At 44.6% G+C, this 25397-nt stretch overlaps 1 protein-coding gene across 1 annotated transcript in view; it reads right to left on the reverse strand.

Annotated features, from left to right (window-relative positions):
• Nucleotides 1-25397, reverse strand: part of LAP3 (leucine aminopeptidase 3) — a 154773-nt gene that overhangs the window by 70560 nt on the left and 58816 nt on the right. The window contains exons 7-8 of the mRNA XM_029590495.1: nt 16273-16431; nt 6292-6416 (exon numbers count right to left, since the gene is read on the reverse strand). Coding sequence (XP_029446355.1) covers nt 6292-6416; nt 16273-16431 — 284 coding nt within the window. The remainder of the gene's footprint in view (nt 1-6291; nt 6417-16272; nt 16432-25397) is intronic.

The following is a 25397-nucleotide window of genomic DNA, read 5'->3' on the forward strand; positions in this document are numbered from 1 at the left end:
AGCTTGTGAGGGAGTCGGGTGCAGCATTAGAAGATCAGTGGTTAAAGGGGCACTTAGGAAAGATAAGGCCATTGTGGAAAAACTATCATATTTTTCGGGGTATAGGTCACTGTTTTTTACATCCAGCTTGGAGGGTGCGACCTATGCAAAGGGGCAACTTATTAATGAAATTTAAAAAAAAAAAAAAAAATTGTCACATTTAAGAAATTTTGGTGAATGGCGGATGGCAAGCAAGGCTTTGTCCCCGTATTCTAAAAGCGTTGACTGGCGAGCACTGCCCAGGAGTATTAGGCGTGTTATGCATGGTGCTGTTTCAGGAGACATGGGCGCCAGGTTTAAATGTGCAGACGGCGAGTGCTTTTAAGAGGATTCCTTACCGTAGTGGAGACTTTGGGTTATAAACAGATTTTTTTGTGATGTCGAGGGAGCGAGGCTGATGTCTGGCAGTACTGAGGGAGCAAGGCTGAAATGTTTTTACATTAATGATATCAGCTGTGTTTATTCATGGTTGAGGTGTGACGTATATTAAGCGGCGACTTATTTATTAAATTTTGTAAGATTTTTGCCATTTTTTCACTAATGCGATCTATACACATATTGGATTTATTAGGAAAGAATTCCATGAACTCAGCAAGTAGCACATTTACAACAAAGCGGAGAAAATTATTTTTCACTCAGTGCACAATTAAGCTCTGGAATTCATTGCCAGAGGATGTGGTTAAGGCAGTTAGTGTAGCTGGGTTTAAAAAAGGTTGAATAAGTTTCTGGAGAAGTCCATAAACTGCTATTAATCAATAGGGAATACTCACTGCTTGTTGCCAACATTCATCGCATAGGACCTATTTAATTTTTGAGTACCTGCCAGGTACTTGTGACTTTGATTGGCAATGTTGGAAACAGGATAGTGGGCTTGATGGAATCTTGGTCTGACCTAGTATGGCATATCTTATGTTCTTATATTCACTATTCTTCCTAAAAAGACCACTTCCATGTGACTTTAAATGATGTTTTAAGATGAATCCACTGTACTACAATTCAACAAGGGAATGCAAAAATGAATACAGAGGGGCAATGAAACATATAGGCAGTATAAAACATGAATAATGTGTAGCACTGCAGAAAGCCCAGTTTTATACTAGCATGTTTAGGGATGAAGTCCACGTGTAAGTTCCTTCGAAAACCAGCAGAACCACTTGTGCACGCCTATACCACACAAAGGTACATTTAGACATATGCATACTTTCAATAACTGAAAGAACATTTATAAATGATTTCCCCACCCCAACTCCACCCCAGGAAAACCTCTTACAAGTAGATAGAAAAGTACACATGAAATCATTTCCATGTGTACTTTTACACATACAATCTCCAAGATTATTGTTAAAAAAGTTACATGCGTAAATGCTTTTAAAAATTACCCCCAAAAGAAAAAGAATACAAAAATGATCAGTAATAAAGCAGAGATTTCTGACTATGGAGTACTTGCTTGTGGTTAAACAGAAACAGAGAAAGCAGGGGGAATACTGTAAACATTCAAGCCTGGGTAAAATACTTTCATTCATCACAAATTTAAAACACTTTAATGGAAAAAGATAAATCAAAATTACTATTAGTAATTCATATTTTGATGTAAATTTCCTTATTTAGATTATTTTTTGGTAAAAATCAGTCATGCTTATCGTCAGTCATTACAGCACATCCCTAACTGTTGGCTCCCTTTTCTTCTTAAGGATCAAAAGTAAGGTGAAAGTAGGGTCCAGGTTTAGAAGGGAAGGTATAGTTTTGATTTATTGCTTCATTAGTGGGGCAGTCCCCCCCACCTCTTTATTGGGATTGAGGGGGAAGGCCAGGTTACAATAGGGATTTCTTATTACTGTATTCTTATTATGATGTATATTGATGGTTTTTACTGTTGTGTGTTTGTGTTGATTAGACCCAGTACAACATGTGCAACATTTGCTAGAAAAAAGGCATGAATAAACTGACAACACATTACCCGAAAGGAATAGGGGTCAACTTTTCAAAAACAATGGGAAGTGCTAAACTCAACACAAATTATCTTGCTGGAAAAAAGAAAAAAAATGGCTGGTCATAGTTGTCATGGTTTCACCTCCTTGCCAAGGTTCAGCCTGCTGCACTGCTTCCCTCCACCAGGGGACCTCAGTGAACCCTGCTCACTGCCTTGCGTATTACCTCCTCTCTGTTCCCCTTTTTCAGCCCCAGCCCTATTTAACCCAGCCTGTCCAATTCCTCACTGCTTCTTCATTGAGTAATCTTGGCTCTCTGACCTGACCAGTTTTACCTTGTACTGATGCCTTGCCTCGAGGCCTATCCAGGCCTTACCTTGCCTTGTTGCCTCCCGTCTTACCTTGTGCCTTGTGGGCTTTGGGCCTCTTGCCTTCCCTTAACTTGCAACCTTTGGGCCCTCTGTCTTGCCTAGTGGCCTCTGAGCACTCTGCCTTGAGGCCTTCTATGTTCTTTGTTCTGTTTGGTCCTTGACCTGTCCTTGTATTGTCCAGCCCTTGTTCTGCTCTGTCTGTCAGGTCCTTGCCCAGCCCAGTTCACTCCTTGTCTGTTTCCCTAGCCGTGCCCCTGTCTCCAGTGCAGCCTGTCTTGCACCAGTTCAAATCCTGCCTGTACTGCACCAGTTCCAATCCCTACGTGAATCTATCCTCGCCGGGTCCCTGACTCCAACAAGTACCATGATGTTCAGCAAGAAACAAGTCCTACTGGTCCCCAGAACCCAAGGGCACAACCTGTGGGGGAGAGGGTTGGCTAGGCAGAAGATTAGCATCAGTCCAGCCCTGTGGTCCTGCACCATTTCTGCGAGGGTACACCCAAACTCCAGCCTGCAGCCCCATGACAGTAGGCACAACTGGCTTAATTGTACAGAGTGAAGCAGGCGGTGCAGACACAGAACTCCTATAACCAAATGAAGAGCTAAGAAAGCAATGAAAGTCCCATCAGTCTCTCGCTAACTCCCCTATCCCAGTTCATCCCCATCAGTCACCCTACCCCACAGTCCATTCACACTATGCTCTCCCCCTCCAGTCCAGCCTGGCCCATTCACACACCCACACTCTCCCCCCCTTTCAGTCAGTCCTCAACAGTCTCTCTTCCCTTCTTAGCCTGTCCATACCACACACACTCCCCTCAGCCCATCCCCATCTCTCTCAATCCCTTTCTCCCACTTTTGCCTAATCTTTTCTTACTCCCTTGCCCTTCTTGTCCTATATTCCCCTTCCGCCTTATTTCCAATAGATAAGCATAGTTTGACTTAAGTCTGGGAGCAGGGGGCTGAATACTACCCTGCCTGCTTCATTACCCAAATCTAATCAGGTCCCCACTTCCTCCTGACATTTTCTGCTCTGTTCTCCTAGTTTCTTTCCCCATCAGGGTTGCCCCATCACCCCCACCCCTGGCCAGCTTCTCTCCCCTGCAGGCTATCAGCCCCCCCCCCTCACTGCTCCCCATCCTTCGCCTCTCCTCAGCAGGCTCAGCTGACCTCTCAATGTGCAATTTCCCATCCCTTACAGGTTTGGATCCCGTTCCCGTTTCACCTTCCCAGAAAAATCTCTGTTCCTTAGAACCATGCCGGCCTCCCCATCCCCTGTAGTACTCCTGCTAGTACGCATGAATTTTAGGTCACGGGCAGTCCCATGCCTGCAGCGTCCAGGTGAGATGCTTCACCATCTGCATGTCCTGAACCTTAGCAGCTCAGCAGTCAGCAGCTGGCCCAGGCTCAGGGCCGCAATTGCACATGTTGCTTCTTATCCTCAACCTGGAAACCAAAGAGACCCATTACATGCCAGTCCACAGCACTAATGGCCACAGATGTGAGCAGTCAGCTTGAGGAGCGAATCAGGAGGAGAGCAAGGATCATGTAGCTAGGCCAAGAGGGAACCAAACAAAGAAACACATATAGCTTAGGAGGTAATGTGCCCTTTGCCCCCTCCTAAGTTCTATCCATCTGTCCTGTCAACTCTTCCTACTGATGCCATGCTACTTCTTTGGGGCCACACAACATGCTGCATCTGCCAGCTTGCCACTACTGCCTCCTATGGGATATAATTGGGGTATTATTGATTTCACTCCATTACACCACTGGGTGTTTTCAACTATTTAAAGCACTGTATTTTTCATACATTGAAAACTAAGCAACAGACTCCAATGCTAGAGTGAAGATGCTCTATATGCAGAAACTGGGTCAGTTAGAATGTTTTCATATTACAATAATTTTAATTTTCCCTAGTGTTGTTCAAGTGCTGTTGCATGCAGTGAAATTGCCTCCCACCAACTCTGTTCATAAAAACACAAGATATGCCATACTGGGTCAAGCCCAATATACTGTCTCCAGCAGTGGCCAATCCAATTCAAAAGTACCTAGCAAGTACCCAAACATTAAAAAGATCCCATGCTACTAATGCCGGCAACAAGCAGTAGCTATTCCCTATTGATTAATAGCAGTTTATGGACTTCTCCTCCAAGAACTTATCCAAACCTTTTTTAAACCCAGCTATAACAACTGCCTTAACCACATCCTCTGGCAACAAGTTCCAGAGCTTAATTGTGCGTTGAGTGAAAAATAATTTTCTCTGATTTGTTTTAAATGTGCTACTTGCTAATTTCATGGAGTACTGCCCTAATAAATCCAATATGTGTGTGCGCGCATAACACTGTGGCATCATTTTTAACCAGCAACCACTGCAAGAGAACATAAGAAATTGCCATGCTGGGTCAGACCAAGGGTCCATCAAGCCCAGCATCCTGTTTCCAAAAGAGGCCAAACCAGGCTACAAGAACCTGGCAAGTACCCAAACACTAGGAAGATTTCATGCTACTGATGCCAGTAATAGCAGAGGCCATTCCCTAATTTAACTTGATGACTTCTTCCCCAATAACTTATCCAAACCTTTTTTTAAACCCAGCTACTAAGTGCACTAACCACATCCTCTGGCAACAAATTCCAGAGCTTAATTGTGCGTTGAGTGAAGAAGAATTTTCTCCGATTAGTCTTAAATGTGCTACTTGCTAACTTTATGGAATGCCCCATAGTCCTATTATCCAAAAGTGTAAATAACCGATTCACATCTACTCAGTCAAGACCTCATCCGTCTCTTCCCCAAGCTGAACAGCCCTAACCTCTTCAGCCTTTCCTCATAGGGGAACTGTTCCATCCCTTTTATCATTTTGGTTGCCCTTTGAGTACCTTCTCCATCACAACTATATCTTTTTTGAGATAAGATGACCAGATTTGTACACAGTATTCAAGGTGTGGTCTCACCATGGAGCGATACAGAGGCATTATGACATTTTCTGTTTTGTTAACCATTCCCTTCCTAATAATTCCTAACATTCTGTTTGCTTTTTTTGACTGCTGCAGCACACTGAGCCGATGATTTCAAAATATTATCCACTATGATGCCTAGATCTTTTTCCTGGGTGGTAGCTCCTAATATGGAGCCTAACATCGTGTAACTACTGCAAGGATTATTTTTCCCTAAATGCAACACCTTGCACTTGTCCACATTAAATTTCATCTGCCATTTGATTGCCCAATCTTCCAATCTCGCAAGGTCCTCCTGCAAAGTATCACAATCTGCTTGTGATTTAACTACTCTGAATAATTTTGCATCATCTGCAAATTTGATAACCTCACTCGTCGTATTCCTTTCCAGATCATTTATAAATATATTGAAAAGACAGGTCCAAGTACAGATCCCTGAGGCACTCCACTGTTTACCCTTTTCCACTGAGAAAATTGACCATTTAATCCTACTCTCTGTTTCCTGCCTTTTAACCAGTTTGTAATCCACGAAAGGACATCGCCTCCTATCCCATGACTTTTTACTTTTCTTAGAAGCCTCTCATGAGGGACTTTGTCAAATGCCTTCTGAAAATCCAAATACACCACATCTACCGGTTCACCTTTATCCACATGTTTATTAACCCCTTCAAAAAAATGAAGATTTGTGAAGCAAGACTTCCCTTGGGTAAATCCATGCTGTGTTCCATTAAACCATGTCTTTCTATATGCTCTGTGATTTTCATCTTTAGTATAGTTTCCACACCTTTCATAAGGAAACCAAAAAACTACTTCAAAAGCACTTTTGCTGGCCAGATAAAAGCAAATTCATATTTAAAAAGCAGCTTCAAGTAAATTATTTAAACCTTGGCAAGGGAGGGGATGGTGGAAGACTATGGTACTTCTTCCCTTTTAAAAAAAAATAAAGGAACATAATTAATGTTCTGCAACATTTCAGATTTGCTAAATATTGTTTTGTCACTCACCGATAATGTTAATGGGTAGTTTTAGTGCTGCTGCGGTTACAATGGCTGAACAGACAGTTGCTGCTCCTCCCATGTCCCCTCTCATTGCATCCATGCCCAAAGAAGGCTTCAGTGATATCCCGCCACTGAGAAGGGAAAATAGTTCGTGAAAACTAAATTTCACAAAGCGGAACCTAAAGAGAATTTTCCCTTTCTGTTACCTGCTCCATCAAGCAATCCTCAGTTATTCACTGAAGAAAAGGAGAAGCAGCAAAGAAGCAATTTTTTCGTGTTTTTTTTTTTCTCTGCCCTTTCCTCCCTCCTACTTCATTATCATGACCTCCTGTCCATGAAATTCCTTTTCTATAAAAAAAAGTTCATTTTCCAGTGTTGTGAAGGTCATGGGCATGGCAGTTATCCTACACAGCAAGGGCTTTCTCAAACAAACCTAAACTCAAAAACTGGAAACCAATGTATTCTAAATAGAGAAAACCTGGGCTCTTATTCCTGTAATACTGAAGCAATTGGCCTTACAGTTATTAAATACAGCATCAAATATTTAAATGATTTAATTAAAAAAAAAATCACTAACATTTGCAATGGAACAGTCCCCTGGTTAAGCAAAGACTCAATTTTGAGAGTCACTATAGAAATTTTGTGGCAAGTTTCATACTGCCCATATAGATGTAAAATCTTTGCACGAGTTTCAGAGTGAAAGCATGCATGCTCTTTCACGCTCAAAATCGCCTAAGGAAAAAAGTACCCAGAGACAACTATACCTTCTTTTTTTGCGGGTAATTTTTCCAACTAAAACAAAGCAGAGTTGCTTACCTGTAACAGGTGCTTACCTGTAACAGGTGTTCTCCAAGGATGTTAGTCCTCACACTTGGGGGACATCTTCAGATGGAGCCCGTCACGGAAAACTTTAGCACACTGAGCATGCCCAGCATACCACTAACCACGCGTCCATGCAGGGTCCCTCTTCAGTTTTATAACAGAGTTTGCAAAAAACAAAACAACGAACCAAGAGAAACCCAACTCTGCGGGGTGGCGGGTGGGTTTCGTAAGGACTACATCCTGCTGTCCTTGGAGAACACCTGTTACAGGTAAGCAACTCTGCTTTCTCCAAGGACAAGCAGGATGGTAGTCCTCACACATGGGTGATTAAGTAGCTCCAGGCTTCTCCAAGCCTGCACAGCCAGAATAGGTGCAAATGTGCACAACAACTACAGCAGGCTTGTACCTAAGGATAGGGCCCACAGAGGGAGAGAGTTGAGTTTTTAGGGCTGGAAGAGATTACAGAGGACAGACTGTCCAAAATGACTGTCCTGTCTGCCATCCTTGTCCATGCAGTAATGCGAGGTAAAAGTGTGGAGGGAACTCCAGGTCGCCGTTCTGCAGATCTCGTGGATAGGAACCGTACGCAAGTCAGCCACTGAGACTGACATGGCCCAGGCAGAGTGAGCTTTGATGTGACCCTCAATCCACTGGCCAGCGGGGAAGAGTCTGCTTGAAGACAGCGAGTCCTAATCTGTTCTTGTCAAAAGATACGAACAGCTGAATAGAGGTGCAATGGGGTGCTGTCTGTTCCAAGTAAAAGGCAAGTGCCCTCTTGCAATCCAAAGTGTGCAGAGCACGTTCACCATGGTAAGCGTGAGATCTTGGGAAAAACAACAGCAGTACAATGGATTGGTTGAGATGGAATTCCAAAACCACCTTGGGTAGAAACTTGGGGTGGGTCCGTAGGACCACCCTGTCATGACAAAACTTCGTATAGGGCGGATATGACACCAGCGCTTGCAGCCCACCTACTCCGCAAGCCGATGTGAACACAACCAATATCATCATTTTCCAAGAGAACGCAACGGCTTCTCATGGAACGCAATGGCTTCCATTTTCCAGGAATGCAACGGCTCAAACGGAGGTTTCATGAGTTGCGAGAGGACTACTTTGAGATCCCAGAAAACTGCCAGGGGGCAAGTGGGAGGCTTCAGTTGAAGCAAGCCCCTCATGAACCGGCCCAAGAGCGGATGGCAAGAAATTGCGAAACCATCCAAACCCCGATGGTATGCACCTATGGCACTTAGATGAACCCTCACTGATGTGGTCTGCAGACCGGACTCAGAGAGGTACAACAGGTAGTCCAAAAAGTGCTGAAGGGGAACAAGAGAAGGGATCCAAACCGCGACCCTCGCACCAGGAAGAGAACAGTTTCCACTTCAGATTATAGGATTTTCTGGTGGAAGATTTCCTGGACTCCAGAAGGACACAAGATAACAACCCCCCCCCCCCCCCCCAATAGGCCAAGGGTCTCTATCGTCATCCGGTCAACATCCAAGCTGAGAGGGCCAGGGTCCACACATTGGGGTGATGGAGCGTGCCCTGGTCCTGGCTGATGCGGTCAGGAGCTGTTCCCAAACGGATCAGAGGGTGCACAGTTAAGTCCTGAAGGATAGGGAACCAGACCTGACGGGGACAATAAGGACCGATTAGGATCATGGAGCCTGCAACTTCTGGAGTGCCTTGGATATGAGCGGAAGAGGCAGGTAGGCGTACAGCAAGCCCGTTCCCCAATGGATTGAGAAGGCATCTGCTATCGATCCTTTGCCCCTCTTGCAGAGGGAGCAAAACCGGTGCACTTTCCTGTTTTACAAGGAGGCAAACAGGTCTATATCCGGGATCCCCCCCCAACAGCGGAATATGCGGTTTTCTACATCCTGATTGAGGGACCATTCATGGGGTTTGAATGTCCGACTCCAGGCATCGGCCAGAGTGTTGTCCACTCCCAGGAAGTACACCGCCCGGAGAGTGATGCCGTTCTCGATGGCCCATGTCCACTTTGGACAGCCTCCTGGCAGAGGGGAAACGATCCGGTTCCTCCCTGTTTGTTCAGGTACCACAATGGCCACCTGACTGTCATTTGAACCAGAACCACCTGTTCATGAGACACTCTCGGAACACCCACAGGGCATAGTGGACTGCTCGCAGCACCAAGAGGTTGATCTGGAGCCGAGCCTTCTGAACCAACCAGAAACCCTGGGTGCAGTAACTCAGAACATGCACTCCCCACCCTGTCTGAGATGCATTGGTGATGAGCGTGGCCTGGGGCTGAGCATTCCAAAAGGGACAACTCCACTCCATGTTTGAGGGGACTGACCACCACAGGAGGGACTGCCGCAAACTCTCTATGACTAGGATGCGAGTGTGCAGGTCCTGAAACACCTGAGAGTGTCCATTGTGCACGGTGCATGTGTAGCCAAGCAAATGTGGGTGACATGCACCGTCACTGCCATATGGCCTAGCAGCTGGAGAAACTAATGAACAGAGATGTGTGGGCAGCTGGAGACATGTTGTGCAAGAGCTGCTAAGTTCTTTGCCCTGTCTCGAGGTAGGTAGGCCCTCTCCTGGATGGTGTCCAGGTGCACCCCAATGAAGTCCAGCTGCATGGCCAGCTGAAGGTGGGATTGTTGATCAAGAATCCCAAGACCTCCAGAGTTTCGATCGTAAAGTGCATGGCACTTTGAGCACCTTGATGGGAGTTGCCTCAATGAGGAAACACATAATTTCCTGCCTTCGAAGATGTGTACCAACTACCAGACATTTGGTGAAAACTCTGGGCGCAGTTGCCAGGCCAAAGGGCAGAATGTGATACTGTTAGTGCTGCCCATCAACCAGAAATCCTAGGCACTGCCGATGCATCCCTTTAGGTTATTATCTAACATTACATGTGAATCAAGTGGAGCAATAGACCTTGTGTGGTGCCCATGTGGGCTAGAGAATATTGGCAAAATATCGTGCAAATAAAAAATCCGCATTCAAGAACATATTAGCTGTATTCGTTTTAGTAGTTATGCATTGGGAGACTATGGGTCATTTAACCACAGACTTGACTTTTGTGGTTCTAGAACAACTTACCCCCGGAGGACAGGGGGGAGATTTTGATAGACTGTTGATATTTGAAGAGCAACGATATATTTTTCAATGGAATACGATAATCGCAGCAGGACTTAATAAAGAAATTGAGTGGAAGGCTTTGCTTTAGGATTGGGGTTGTGAAGAAATAGTCTCTTTAGAAGGATAGAGGGATTCCGTGAAGTAATATGGGATGGGCAGGGTGAAAGGTGTGAGAGGCGGTCAAAGTAGAGAAGAGGGGATATGGAGCATTGGATGATTGGGGTGTATTATGAAGGGTGAGGCTAAAGTAAAGGAATTAAATGTGGGTGGTTTGGAAGAGTTTAGCAATAATGGTGGGGGCTGAAATAGACAGTAATATTTGTGGGGTAAAGGAATTGAGGCTGGAAGATGAGAAGGATTTTTTTTTAAATTCTTTATTTATTCATTTTTAATACATAAACAAAAGTCATATTTGCTTATAAAGAAATACTGTGGGTACATTATAGAAACATAGAAACATAGAAATGACGGCAGAAGAAGACCAAATGGCCCATCCAGTCTGCCCAGCAAGCTTCCCTCATTTCTTCTCCCATACTTATCTGTTTCTCTTAGCTCTTGGTTCTAATTCCCTTCCACCCCCGCCATTAATGTAGAGAGCGGTGATGGAGCTGCATCCAAGTGAAATATCTAGCTTGATTAGTTAGAGGTAGTAGGGGTAGTAACCGCCGCAATAAGCAAGCTACACCCATGCTTATTTGTTTTTACCCAGATTATGTTATACAGCCCTTATTGGTTGTTTATCTTCTCCCCTGCCGTTGAAGCAGGGAGCTATGCTGGATATGCGTGAGGTATCAGTTTTTTTCTTCTCCCCTGCCGTTGAAGCAGCGAGCTCTGCTGGATATGCATCGAAAGTGAAGTATCAGGCACATTTGGTTTGGGGTAGTAACCGCCGTAACAAGCCAGCTACTCCCCGCTTTGTGAGTGTGAATCCTTTTTTCTTCTCCCCTGCCGTTGAAGTTATGCTGGATATGCGTGAAGTATCAGTTTTTCTTTTCCCCTGCCGTTGAAGCAGAGAGCTATGCTGGAAATTCGTGATGTATCAGTCTTTCTCCCATGCCGTTGAAGCAGAGAGCCATGCTGGATATGCGTCGAGAGTGAAGTATCAGGTACATTTGGTTTGGGGTAGTAACCGCCATTAATTTTCATAATCACATAATAAAATGTGGGGGCTGAAAAAAATAAAAAAAAATTGAAAAATTGGAACGATTGAATATTTTTTTTTTTAATGTAGAATCAGGTCCCATAATTATGATGGGAGCATTCATTACTCAGTGCGTTTGTGAATATTCGGAGAGGGGAGAGTGATTGATATGTGAACAAGATGGTGGTGTACGTTTAAGACGTTTGGGGGAGGGGTTAGTGAGTTTTTTATGTTGAGCATGCGTGTGGGTGAGAGTAGATTGCGAGAAGCTGGTGGTGTATTAAGAAACAGAAGTTATTGCAGGTAAGCTTTTGTGTTACGGACGGGGAAAGGGTTATTCGGTTGTGAAGAGTGGTTTATATAATTTTTTAAAATTTAGAACACTGAAGACGATCCCCTGATGCAGGCGGCTGTGGGCTGCCGAAACGCTGCAGTGTTGGGCTCAACGGCAGCATTTGAATGTTGGCCATAACAATGGAGAATTCAAAAGAAGATACCTTAAACTTGAAAAGAAGAACATTCTGTGGATAAGTGCGCTGAGGACGTTTGGGAAAGAGACACAAATTTACGTAAGAATTGTGTGTGGTTCACGTGGCCCCATAAGACGCCAGCTTTGTGGACAGCGCTCGAGCGCTGGTTTTAACAGTAAGGGAATGAAAGAAGACAAACTTTTGCTTGCAAGCGTTTTTGAATGTGACAAAAGATCTCTGTGGCTCCTTGTCACGGCATGGACTATACCATAGGACAGTGGTTCTCAACCTTTTTTCTGTCTGGATACACCTGACAGATGGTTCTCACATGCGTGGCACACTGAACACATGACCATCATAGGGCTAAATATAAAAGTACAGTTTGCATCCACAGGAATTTCCCTGACCCACAATTATGGATGTAAAGCAGAATTATGACATTCCCCGTACAACTCATCTTACAAAAAAAGATATTCTGGTTCTAGTGTCATCTCAGTAACAGCAACACAAACTCCTACTACCAAGCTCTATAGCCCTACTTATAAAAAGACAGCAGTTTATCACCAATGCAAGTCCTCTTGAGAAAACCCAACAAATAAGACTGATACAAACACTTACATGCTAGTAAAATACCTCACCTTGGTCACATACACAGAACCAAACTAACATACTCCCAGGATCTGCAGTAATGTACATAAACTAATCTGCACACAGTTACACCTGTATTATGGAATGCACTCAAACAATAACAACCCTACCTATGAAAAGGCAACACTACAAATATTAAATCAGGCCCTAAACACCAATACACCTCCTATTAGGAAAACAGAACTAGCCAAGCAGCTATAGATTCCAACACAGAAATAATTGTATAACTATACTAATAAGCAGAATAAATGTTTCACAACAACTATGAACAGAATAATATTCAACAATTAAAAACTCAAAAATTATTTATGTTCAATATCTTTATTAAGTGATACAGAATTAAAATACACATAGTTAACAATCATATGTATACTGCCAACAAACTTCAACCATTGAAGCGTATCAACCAAAAGGCTCAAACTAATGATCACTTATTTTCTATTAGAGTCAAAAATAAATTTAAAATTCTCCAAACACCAATAAAATATTTCAAAACAGCAGACATCACATAATATTTAGTAATTAAAATAGCAGTCAATCAAGAAAAAAAAAACAAAACTTAAAAAGCCACCTTTACTAACCCCCTCCAGCAGCTCTCCTACTCCTCTTCCATGCAGGCCAGTAGCACACACCAGAAGCAGTAGTGGCTGAAGCTCTGTACTCATGGTCCTCGACCTGTCTGTCACACACACCTGTCCCATGACCATTTTGTCTTTCACACACCAATCATCTCCCGATCAGTCTCTTTCTTACACACACACACACCAGTCACCTTCCCGAACAGTCTCTCTCTCTCTCTCATATTCACACACAGGCTTCTCATGTCCATGTTCTCTCTTACATATACAGGCTTTTCACTCCCATACTGTGTCACACACACACAGGTTTCTCACTCCTATGCTAGCTCTTGCCACATGCACAGGCTTCTCATTCCCATAATCACTTTCTCTCTCTCACACACACACACTCCAGTCATGACCAGTCACTTCCATTGTCTCTCCTATATACACATACATCACCTCTCTGACCAGTTTCTCTCAATCACACACATGCTCTCTCTCACACACTCACATAGATGATCTCAATCAAATGCTCTCATTTACACACAGGCTCTCAATCACAGTTACACGTACACATTCTCAATCATACATACATTCTCTCACTTACAGACAGCCTTGGCTATCTCTCTCACTTCCTGCACCACCCCCCCCCCCAGCCCAAATAGTAGCTGCAGCAGCCTCCTCCTCCAGCCCCCGCAGGCCAAGAAAGAAGAATCCCATAGGCCACGGGAGGCTAATTCTGCTGTTCTCTTTTTCCGATTGCTGGCTCTTTGGGTTTTGCTCCGGGGCCCATGCTACTGCCCGGGGCCGATGCTGCCGCTGCTACTTTACCATGCGGCATGGCTCTTTCTTCTTCCCCTGCACCCCACTGCACATCACTTCCTGTTCCGGGCCACGGGGGGCAGGTGCGGGAAGAAGAAAGGCCCACCTGCAGGTGCCAGCCTCCACTAACACTGCTGTCGTTCCCCATCTGGGCTTGAAGGTGCTGATAGCCCGGGCGGCAACGGCAGCAGTGGAAGATTGTCAGTCTCTCACTCGGTAAAGGAAGAGGGGGGAAGAGCAGCAGGAGACCAGAAGCACGCAACATGCAACACACCTGCTGCTGCTTGACGACACACTGGTGAGAATCGCTGGTATGGGGGTTGAAAATATTTTAGTTAGAGTTGATACATTGTTAACCCAGAGTGGTGATTTTTGAGATTTTAATGCAACTGCAACATTGCTCCCCCGCTTAAAATGGCTAGAGAACGGAAATGAAGAATAGCATGCGGGGGGGGGGCAACTTGTTGGTGTAGCAGTTACTATCCTTAACAATGGTCTCTGCTTAGATGAGAGATGGAAAAAAAAATTGGATTCTACGTCTGGGATACTGATACAAAAGACATAAGGGAAAAAGCACAGGACTGATTCTACGGCCAAGTCCTAAAGGAAATGAAGAAAGAGTGGATGAGGGGTAACTTGCTGCTGCGGCAGTTACTACCCTTAGCAGAAAAATGGAGATTACTGCCCTTAACTAAGCTTTGATGCTTTAAATGCAACTGAAAAACATTGCTCCCCACTTCAAAGGCAGGGGGAAAAGGGGAACTGGATTCAGACAACAACCAATGGGGCTCCAACTTCTACGGTCTGGGGTACTGATACGCAGACATAAGGGAAAAAGCACATGACTGCTTCTATGGCCAAGTCCATAAGCAAAACACATCAGGCAACACTATCTGAAGTTTTAAGAAAGCTCATCAGCCAGTAAAAAAAACGTTACTAGCTGAAATTTTTATGGGTATCATAAGGTCTGGGGGATAACTACACAAAGCGACAGTTATTACCCTTAAGAGAAATATGGGAGTAACCTGCAAACAGTGGCATTTACTACCTTAAGCTTGCTGGGCAGACTGAGTTGACCATTTGGTCCTTTTCTGCCGTCATTTTTATGTTTCCATGTCCAAGCCAACCCTGTGAGGTCTGCTCCTCAGTTTGCTCACCCCTGGCCTAGGTCACTTTCAAAACTCATAGGTCAGTTGGCTATGCTTTTCTCATGCTTTGCAAGATCGGCACAGCCGGCAAGGCAGCCTGTGAATTTTTTTTTTTTTTTAGCATGCTTTCTGAAAGGAAAATACACTTATGTTGTCAGTTGGTCAGTGGTTTCATCTGACCATGACACTAGATGTCAGAGGTGAGGACTAATAGCGTGTGCTGCAGTTGCGAACAGCATGAAGGCATACAAATCCATAAAATAAGCAAAGCCTGCCTGAGTCCTGCAGAGCGAGAGATGGGAGAGGTACTGTCTGCATTCGAGTCCCATTCCACCGCTGCCCTTTCCAACCCACCCAGCCACAGCAGAAAAACTCCAGTTTAGGCGTCTCCTCCAGAATTTTCCCCCATGTATATGCGTCCGGTTCTTGTGCTGTGCAGGGCTAGTATGGCAGTATAAGTCCTATGGGGATCCATGTGGCTCATACTGTAGACTGGCCTGCATGGCATAGGATGCTGATGTAGTATTAAGCAACGCTCCTCCTGCTGGCTGGGTGGAGGGAGGTTTGGCAGGAGAGGCCCAAGTTGTTGTCCGTATCTGCTGCAGCCTGGCAGCTTGGAAGTGGCAGTGGTAGAACAGGACTTGGCAGCAGATAGTTACCCTTTCACCTCCTGTTTTGCCATGTCCTGAAGCATAAATATAGCATGGACAGCTGCAGAGAGACCCAAAGGTGTGGAGACTGCAAAGCAAAACGGGGAGCTGCCATATATCTGGCAACACCTATCATCAGAAAGCTGTGCTAGAAGCACAGCTTTTGTACATTTTGTGCACAAATGTGGCATGAACAGTCAAAATGTATCCTTAAGGGAATGCAACTGTAAAATGTGCTCTTTTAAGTTGCCATGCAGTCCTAGAATTGCTGAAAATGCTAGCAGGAAAAAATACTGTTCAGTACCATGGATATTGACAACGCCATCAAAGCCATGCAAATGATTGAGTTGTCCTCACTTGTATTTTCTGATTACATTGTCTAAAAGTGATAGCCCCCCCCCCCCCCCCCCCCGGGAAGACAGTTCTTTCAACTACTATAGTCTCCTTCTTTACCTATAGGGAAAATCCCTTCATAAATCTCACCCTCTAAAATACGAGTTATGGACCAATGCTGCTATCCTCATGATGATCTCTCTGGAATCTCGCCTTCACTTAAACCTACAGGATATTCTGTGCATGTATATATGTATAATGCTATAATATAATTACCTATCAAAAGTAACTCCTTTTCCAACGAACACTAGAGGAGACTCCTTTGCGTTAGTGCTGCCATTATAATGAATCTCCAAGAAGACGGGAGGCTCATCCGAACCTTTGGCTACACTTAAGAATGCTCCCATTTGCTCTTCTTCTATCCAGGACTCTGGCCTGCGAAGGAGAAACATTTTATTAGCTCGCTTTAGTTAGTAACAAAAATTAAAAAAGCACACAGAGGTCCATATTCAGACACAGTCTGAGTAGCAGTTAGCTGGATAAACTTATTTGGTTAATTTTGGAGATATATTCAATAGCACAGCTGCACTACTGAGCTGCTTAAATATAGCCAGCTAACTACAGCCGGCTAACTTTAGGCAGCTCTTTGGCCTGACCAGACTTAGCCAGCTAAGTTATCCAGCTGTCACTGAATATTAAAGTTAGCTGGTTAATTTAGCCAGCTCACAATTCCTCCCAGTTATAGCCGTCTATCTTATTAGCCAGATAAGTGCTTAAATATTCATTTAAGCCAGCTAACTTCCGAGTTAGCTGGCTGAACACTTTTGAATCTGGACCTCATAGTTCCTTTACAAAATGAAATTCATGTGGAAACACAAAGCTATAGTGAAGTAATTAAGCAACAATGTCTGAACTGAGGTAAGCAAGCAAGCACGTCTGCAAGGCAATGCCCTTGCAGGAATCAGCCTCCCCTTCTGGGAAGAGAGTTAAGGACCTCCAAGTGAAGCAAACTGTTTCAATCCACATACATGTCTGAAATTAGTATAGCTTTATTTCGGTTTTCCATACTGATTTTTACACAGATTGAAAATTGCCCTTACAGAGGCATTGACTATATAACTGCTGCCGTTGGAAACAGCCTCACCTGTACGAAAATACATGTTCATGCATACAAAGAGGTGATCTGGGAGTAGAGATGGGGTGGGATTGAGATTTACCCACACAATTCAGCTTTCCTCCAGAAAAGTCCATGTGGGTACTTTTTCCCCCCCACTTTGAAAATCAACAAAGTGAGGTTAAAATATACCCAACAGGCTTTCCTTCCCCACACAATCATAACATTGATCCTTGTGCCATTAATGGCAGGAGGAGGAGTGTTGGAGAAGCCTAGCGGTTAGAGCCGTGGGCTAAGATCGAGGGAAGCCAGGGTTCCAATCCAGCTTCTCCCACTGCTGCTCCTTTTCACCTTGAGCAAGGTCACTTCAACCTCCATTACCCTCAGGTACAACTAAAATTGTGAGCTCAGATTCGGAAAAGGCGAGCCCATGCACAGTATCTGACCCTTCTGTTACTTTAAAATGCTGTGCCAAAGCCTATATATATATATTTTTTTTTTAAAGAACATGGTAACTACAGCTGCCCATGATTAACAGATACAGAATGTAAAGACGACCTGGGTCTAAAAGTAGCATTAACATAACATTTTTCTTTCTTTTTTTCAAACAATTCAAGCAATGAAAAAATTAATTTTTTCCTCTTTACACCTAAAATAAAATAAACATTTTTACCTTGTTATTTCCACTACAATCTGAGGCAATTTTCAAAGTCTCTGGGCAGTCTGCAGGCCCATGGATGTCAGGTACCCACAGACCTGCAAGCTCAGTTTTAAAGAGGAACTCTCAGTAGAGTTTAGGTTTGAAAATTTGGGGCCACCGGGGAATTAGAGTACTTTAAAGCAGGTGCAAAGTACACAGGAGGATTTACAAAATCTCTGTGTGGGCTTTACCTTCCCTGCTCCTCACGTTTTTGCCACAGGTAAAATAACGCAGTCACAGGACACACATACTTGGGAGGCAATTTTCAAAATGCTGTTTTACGCAGGTAAGCACAAGTTTACTCACGTAAAAAAGCTTGGAAAATTGTCCTCCCCAGGTAAATAATGGAGCTGCAGTCTTGATTTTAATCAGAAACCTTAGGCTAGTACCATCCTGCCTGTTGCATTTGAAACATAAATGAAGCATCAACAGCTACTGAGTATCATCAAGGGAAGAAACTTTTATACACAAGGGGTAAAAGAACAATAAACATGTCAAGATTTATTCCGAGAAAGTAAACATGGGAAGTTTCAGTGACATCAACAAGAAGTTGACTCTGAAGGACTAAGCTTCTGTGCAACCTGCTAGTAAAGCAGCTTGATTGCCCAGCTCAGAGTGCATAAGAAGCTATAAACACATCTAATTTATAGCTAGATAACAATGGCATCAAAGAAAAAGATAAGGAACAGCAATCACTGGTACCTTTGCCAGAATGTGACAAATCTGCTGGCAGGGGAGTATAAACCCATTTGTCCTGAGTCCATCTTGTTATACACTAGGAAACTTCTGGTAGGACTGCCAGCTCACCCTAAGTCGACTGAACAGGATGATCCAGTCCTTCTTTTGCCCTGTTGCATGCATGAGTCACAAGATCCTAACTGTTGAAATACTAACAGAGCTGTATGGTTAAGTGGTGTTTGGGTGGATTCCTGGGTACTGTGGCAGATGACCACGCCCACGGGGAGGGGCCCCGTGGGGAGCCACAGTACTGGTCTAGACTCAGGACGCACAAACACAGAATTAGATCTTTTATTGTACAGCTTGATGTATACCACAAGAGATGGCAGTAGTGAGGTAGTCTGTAGGTAGCAGTCTCGGGACCCTTGGCAGAGGGGACCCTTCTCACCCCATTGGTATAAGGAGATTCCGGTGTAGGTTTCCCAGCAAGACAATGCTGTAGATGAGACAGACTGAAAGTTAGATTACTCACTAGATGGTAGCTTTAGGTATGCGATTCAACCAGGCTGAAGTAGATGGTACTGGCACCGAGGCAGGGAGAACAGGCCTTCAAGGAGCAAGTACCTGATCCCTGTAAGGCACCTGAAATAAAGCAGAGGGCCCCCGAGGAGCGGGTACCCAAGTTAGTCAATACCCCGAAGGGCAGAGTAGCTTAGACCGGCCGAGACCAATCCTTTGCTAACTCAGTGAGCTAGCAATAAAGTACAGGCTATATACCAGGATGGCGTGACGTCACTAGAGGGGGCGCCCCCGAGGTTCACACCAATGCTGGAATAAAGATGAGAGTACTGTGCGCGCACCCTAGTAGAATCTTGGGAGGAGGGCCGTCCTGGGAGCTGGCGATTTCCTGAGGGTCTGCTGGTGCGGCCCTCTTTCGTTTGCCTTGACTTTTCCTGGAGGAGCTACTCGGTGAGAGGCCTGTGGATAGATCCTGCATCCGGGTCTCGAGACGGTGACGTCAGAAGGAGGAGCCGGGTAGGCATAAAAATCGGCCTACGCTGGCGCGACGCCGCCGTCCTGGGAGCTGGCGATTTCCTGAGGGTCTGCTGGTGCGGCCCTCTTTCGTTTGCCTTGACTTTTCCTGGAGGAGCTACCCGGTGAGAGGCCTGAGGTCTGTGGATAGATCCTGCATCCGGGTCTCGAGACGGTGACGTCAGAAGGAGGAGCCGGGTAGGCATAAAAATCGGCCGCCGCCGGCGCAGCTTAGCCCAGCTTTGGACGGAGGCTAGCGACCAGGACGACCCTAGAAGCATATCAGCTAAGTAAATTGTCTTGTTGTCGGCTGGAACAGTTCCTTTTTTGGGGTTTCTTTCGCCATGCCTCACACAAAGAGGAAGGTGAAATTAAGAGAGACTTTGCCTTTATCTAATCCAAACAAATTGCTTTTGCCCAAAATCGTGGACTGTTTTCAGAATATCACCACATCTACCCCAGAGAGGGCCACTAATGGATCAGACCAGGAGCAGGAACTGATCCATTTGGCCATAGAGGCATCTTTAACTCCTGGGGCCCCAGAGAAGCCAGACCCACCCTCTGCTAAGTCGGATGAAAATCCATCTATATTAATAGACTCTGATAATATTTCTGGTGAAAATATGAATGCGTCGAAGTTATCTGAGATAGGGTTACAGAGTCTAGATAAATTGAGAGTTAGCTCTCCCGTCCTAGCAGAAGGGAATTTGGGCACCCTTGAACAACATAGAGAGAGGGGGAAAGTATCAGGAAGTGAGGATATTTCCGTTATAGTGCCTCAAAAATTCACTATTGAGGAATTGGGCATTATGATGATTAATATGCAAAAATCTATCAATATTTTAATGGTAACAGTTCAGGATGCTATAAAAAGAGATACCAATATGCAGGAAAAAATTGGAAAATTAGAGAAAAGGGTTGATATATCTGATAAAAAATTGGGGGATATACATGAAATCCAGGTGAATTTAATTAAATCAGAGGAAATTGAGGGAAAAATTGAGATGCTAGAAAACCATAATAGAAGATTAAATCTTAGGTTTTTGGATTTCCCCAAAATTCATCTTATGACAGCTGTGGATTTGATTAATAGTTATCTGAAAAATGTACTTAAATACTCAGAAGATTCTTTACCGGGTATATCAAATTGTTATTATTTACAATATCCATCTGAGAAAAAGAAGGTGGAAGGTAAAGTAGATTTAAATCTTACTGATTTCCTGGAGAGATCATTTGAGTCAAAAATCGATACAAGGGCAACCTTGTTGGTACAATTTTCTTCTCTATTAGAGAGAGATAAAGTATTAAGAACTCATTTTAAATATCAAAAATGTGATTTTTATGGATATCCCATAAAGATATTTCCAGATATCATTCGCCCGACTCAGTTACGTAGAAAGAAGTTTATTGAAATGCATAATGAAGCTCTGCAAAAAGGAGCACAATTCAATTTAAAGTACCCGTGTAAATGCTATATTAAGTATAAAGATAACTGATATGTCTTTAATTTCCCGGAGCAACTTAGGTTGTTCTTGGATGCACACTCCTGATTTCCATTGTTTTGTTAAGGGGGGGGGAAGTATATTAATGATGTGGGAACGACAACATTTTCATATTTGTATTTATTCTTGTAATGGCTCCAAGTTATAATTGGCTGTAATTGTCTTCTAGTTTTCTTTTAATTTCCTTATAGGGTGGTTCTCCACCCTATTAATATCTGTGTTTGTAATAACAATGAAATGCAATTAAAAATAAAATTAAAAAAAAAAGAATCTTGGGAGGAGCGTGGTGGGAGGCAGCACCATAGCCTTTCCGGGGACGCTGGAGAAGGCAGCTTGCAGATGCGGTGGTAGCCATTTTCCCAAGGTAAGCAGGAGGAGCCGTGAACAAGGTGAGGCGAACAAGGTGAGGCAAACTGAGCGAAGCCATCTAGGACCGACGGATGCAACAAGAGCCTTGGGTACAGAGATCTTAATTCTTGACATCAGCCAAGCCATTAGAGCTCCAGAAGAAAAACAAAATCTCTAATCTGACCCCATGATAAACCAGGTATTACTCACTCAGATGCCCCAGACCCATCAATAAAAAGGATTATTCCTGGCAGGAAATTCTTCTTACAGATAGCTGTATACTTTCTGCTTCCTAGGACGCTTGCTAAGAGGCTAAGCATCTGTGCCTAAGAGCAGTCCTTTGTCATACCAGCATCCATGGTAGTAGCAAGGCCACTTCTGGTCTGGAAATCAGAAGGACTTAAGGGATATCTTTAGATTCTAAAGAGAGGTTCTGTTTCCTTGGGTTCCACCTTCAGAATCCCTTAGAATCATCTCTTTATCTTCCAAGAATCTCCTTCCACACTCAAACTCAGAATTACATAGCCGAGCTATACTCCCTCTCGAGTTTTCTCTCCACACACATTACTTAAAGGCATAGACAAATAAATAAAGATTATCCTGGTCTGCAGAATGGTAGAGATTAAGCACAAAAAAAGGAACACCTAAGGGTAGATTTAAAAAAATTGAGTGATCGCGTACTTTTGTTCGCACACCAGGCGCAAATAAAAGTACGCTGGATTTTATAAGATACGCGCGTAGCCGCGAGTATTTTATAAAATCCGGGGTCGGCGCACACAAGGGGGTGCACATTTGTGCAACCTGCGCGCGCCGAGCCCAGCGCGCGCTGCCTGTTCCCTCCGAGGCCGCTCCGATTTCAGAGCGGCCTCGGAGGGAACTTTCCTTCGCCCTCCCCCCACGTTCCCCTCCCCTCCCTTCCCCTACCTAACCCACCCCCCCGGCCCTATCTAAACCCCCCCTTACCTTTGTTTCATGATTTACGCCTGCTAAAAGCAGACGTAAATCTGCACGCGCCGGCCGGCTGCCCCGCTCCGAGTTCCGGTCCCGGGGGCTGGTCCGGAGGCCGCAGCCACGCCCCCGGAACGCCCCGGGCCGAAACCACGCCCACGTCGCCGCCCCCAAAACACCGTGTCACGCCCCCGAAACACCGCATCATTCTGCCACGCCCCCGACACATCCCCTCCCGCCCCCTTTAAAAAACCCCGGGGCTCTGCGCGCGCCGGCGGCCTATGCAAAATAGGCGCGCGTAAATCCGGCCAGATTTACGCGTGCAGGGCACTTAAAATCCGCCCCCCTAGTCTCCAAATCTGGACCAGGGATACACATGAATTTTTTGAATCTAAGATTGCCATGTGACACCACCCCTGCTGCCACCTCCCACCCCGAAGAAAGAGCCACCAGAACCTGCAGCCTGAGAGAGACAACTAGGTTTACTTGCCAGGAAGAAGAGCCTCTGACTGGGACACAGCATCTTCTTCTGCCTGCACTATATGCTTGTGAATGAGATGGCGCAGCCCCCCTCCCTGCCTATTTCTTGGGCAGTGGTTGGGATAGGTGGTGCCTGCAGTGCCTCTGCAAATTAATAATGCAGGCAGAGCCCAGTCTGGTTTTGCCAGGCACCAAGGTAATATTTCCACTCCCTCTAGCCTTGGTGGTGTTTGCCACCAGATGCTCTTTCCTCAAAGTGCTCAATGATTTTTTTGGGGGGGGGAGGGGAAGGTTGAGGAGGAGGGAGCAGGAGTAGTTATGACAGTGCCCAGAGCGGCTGTGGGCAGGTACACACTAGTAGAATTGGACCAAGCTTGTGCGGTTCACATCCAGGTGACAATGTCAGGCAGACTGCCCCTTGCATGATCATCCATGGTGGCAGGGGAAAGGGACTGAGTTTAGAAGTGGACGAAAACAATCGCTAGGTGTTGGCTTATGGAAAAACCAGCCAGTTACACAGAAAGTAAATAACTGGAGGTGAAACTGTGATTTCAGAGTATTTTCTGTGTGTTAAATAAATTGTCAAAAATACAAAAATTATTATAAAAAATTAACCATAATTACATGCAGTGAATCCAGACACACACTCTCCTTCCCGTAATCACTATCTTCACCCCCTCTCTTTTGTTCTCTAACACACCGCAACTCCTGCTTTAAAGCCAGTGAGCATGTATCCAAATGCCAAGCCTCTATGTGCCTCTCAGCAGGAAAACGTTAGGACTGGATAATTGAAGCTGAGGACCCAGGATCAGTGGAGGCAATACCAGCACAAAAGAGGACTTAAAACGTTTAGCAGCAAAATGTAATAGAAATGCAACAAGGTACCTTATAAACATTGACTGGCCTGATGCAAGAAAGTGAGGAGCTAGGGGAGAAAGTGACAAAGAAAAAAAGCAGAGGACAATGCTGAAATGCTTAACAAACAAATTCAAGAGAACATGACTCCCTCTGTGCTAATGGATAACATTGCCAGAGCACAGAGAAAGAACATCCAGAGAGAGGGGTCTCTGAAGGCCAAGAAGATGGCAATTATCAATGATTATAGTCAGAGATAGTGCAACAACAGTTTTCAACTAAAAGCTGATGAAAACACTGAGCTAGATAGCAAACATAGAGCTATGGGCTCCGTAGGATTTCCTCAGAAAGACCATGGAACAATGTTTTCTCTGTTCACTACTTAATAGAAAAAAAAAATATCAATTCTTAGAAAACTGAGAAAAAAATTTCAGTTTTGAAGGAATAAAAGTAGATAATAAAGTTACTCACCTGTAACAGTGGTTCTCTGATGAACAGCAGGATGTCAGTCCTCATATGTAGGATTACATCATCTGATGGAGCTTATGATGCAACTTTGATTTCAAAGGTTCTGGAAGTTTTGAGCATGCTCTGCTGAGCACGTGCAGCCTTAGCCACCTACCTGCCTCCCAGGCAGGGCCCCTCACTCCATGATAAAGCTAAGATTTGGAAAAAGAAACCAACTCCAAGGGAAGGCGGGACGGTATCATGAGGACTGCCATCCTGCTGTCCAATGGAGAAGAATTGTTACAGGGAAGTAACTTCACTTTCTCCAAGGACAAGCAGGCTGGCAATCCTCACATGTGGAAACTCCCAAGCTACAGGTTGCCTCAAACAAATTTGCAGATGATACAAAATTGTTCATAGTTAAATCACAAGTGGATTGTGGTAAATTGCAGGAAGGCCTAGTGAGACTGAAAAACTGGGCATCGAAATGGCAGATGAAATTTAATGTGGATAAGTGCAAGGTGATGCATACAGGGAAAAATAACCCTTGCTATATAGTTACACAATGTTAGGTTCCATATTAGGTGCTACCACCCAAGAAAGAGATCTAGGCGTCATAGTGGATAAATCGTCGGTTCAGTGTGCTGCGGCAGTCAAAAAAGCAAACAATGTTGGGAATTATTAGAAAGGGAAAGGAAAATTAGTTTCTTACCTGATAATTTTCGTTCCTGTAGTACCAAGGATCAGTCCAGGACACCTGGGTTGTGACTCCGCACCAGTAGGTGGAGACAGAGCAAAACTTGTGGGCGGAGCCATATATGCCCCTGTGCCAGTCACAGCCCCTCAGTCATACGTAATGTCAAAGTAGAAAACTCCATAAGGTAACCAGAGCAAACTTTACCAACTTGCAATTGAAAAATTCCAACACCCCTACAGGAACCGGACTCCCCAACCGGGAGAGCGAAGAAACAAGGGGTCAGCTGACCTAAACACATCGATGAGCGGACTCTCCGTTACACTAGCGTAGCACTGCGGGCGGGATCCTGGACTGATCCTTGGTACTACAGGAACGAAAATTATCAGGTAAGAAACTAATTTTCCTTTCCCTGTACGTACCAGGATCAGTCCAGGACACCTGGGATGTACCAGAGCTAACTTACCGAGGGTGGGAAGCAGAGAGTTCCGCTCAGAGAACCCTCACTCCAAACCCCCCAGTTTCAGCAGCCTGAACATCCCACCGGCAATGTGTAATGAAGGTATGCCACGAGTTCCGGGTAGCCGCCCTGCAAATCTCTTG

The sequence above is a fragment of the Rhinatrema bivittatum genome, chromosome 1, assembly GCF_901001135.1.
Source record: "Rhinatrema bivittatum chromosome 1, aRhiBiv1.1, whole genome shotgun sequence".
NCBI classification, from domain to species: domain Eukaryota; kingdom Metazoa; phylum Chordata; class Amphibia; order Gymnophiona; family Rhinatrematidae; genus Rhinatrema; species Rhinatrema bivittatum.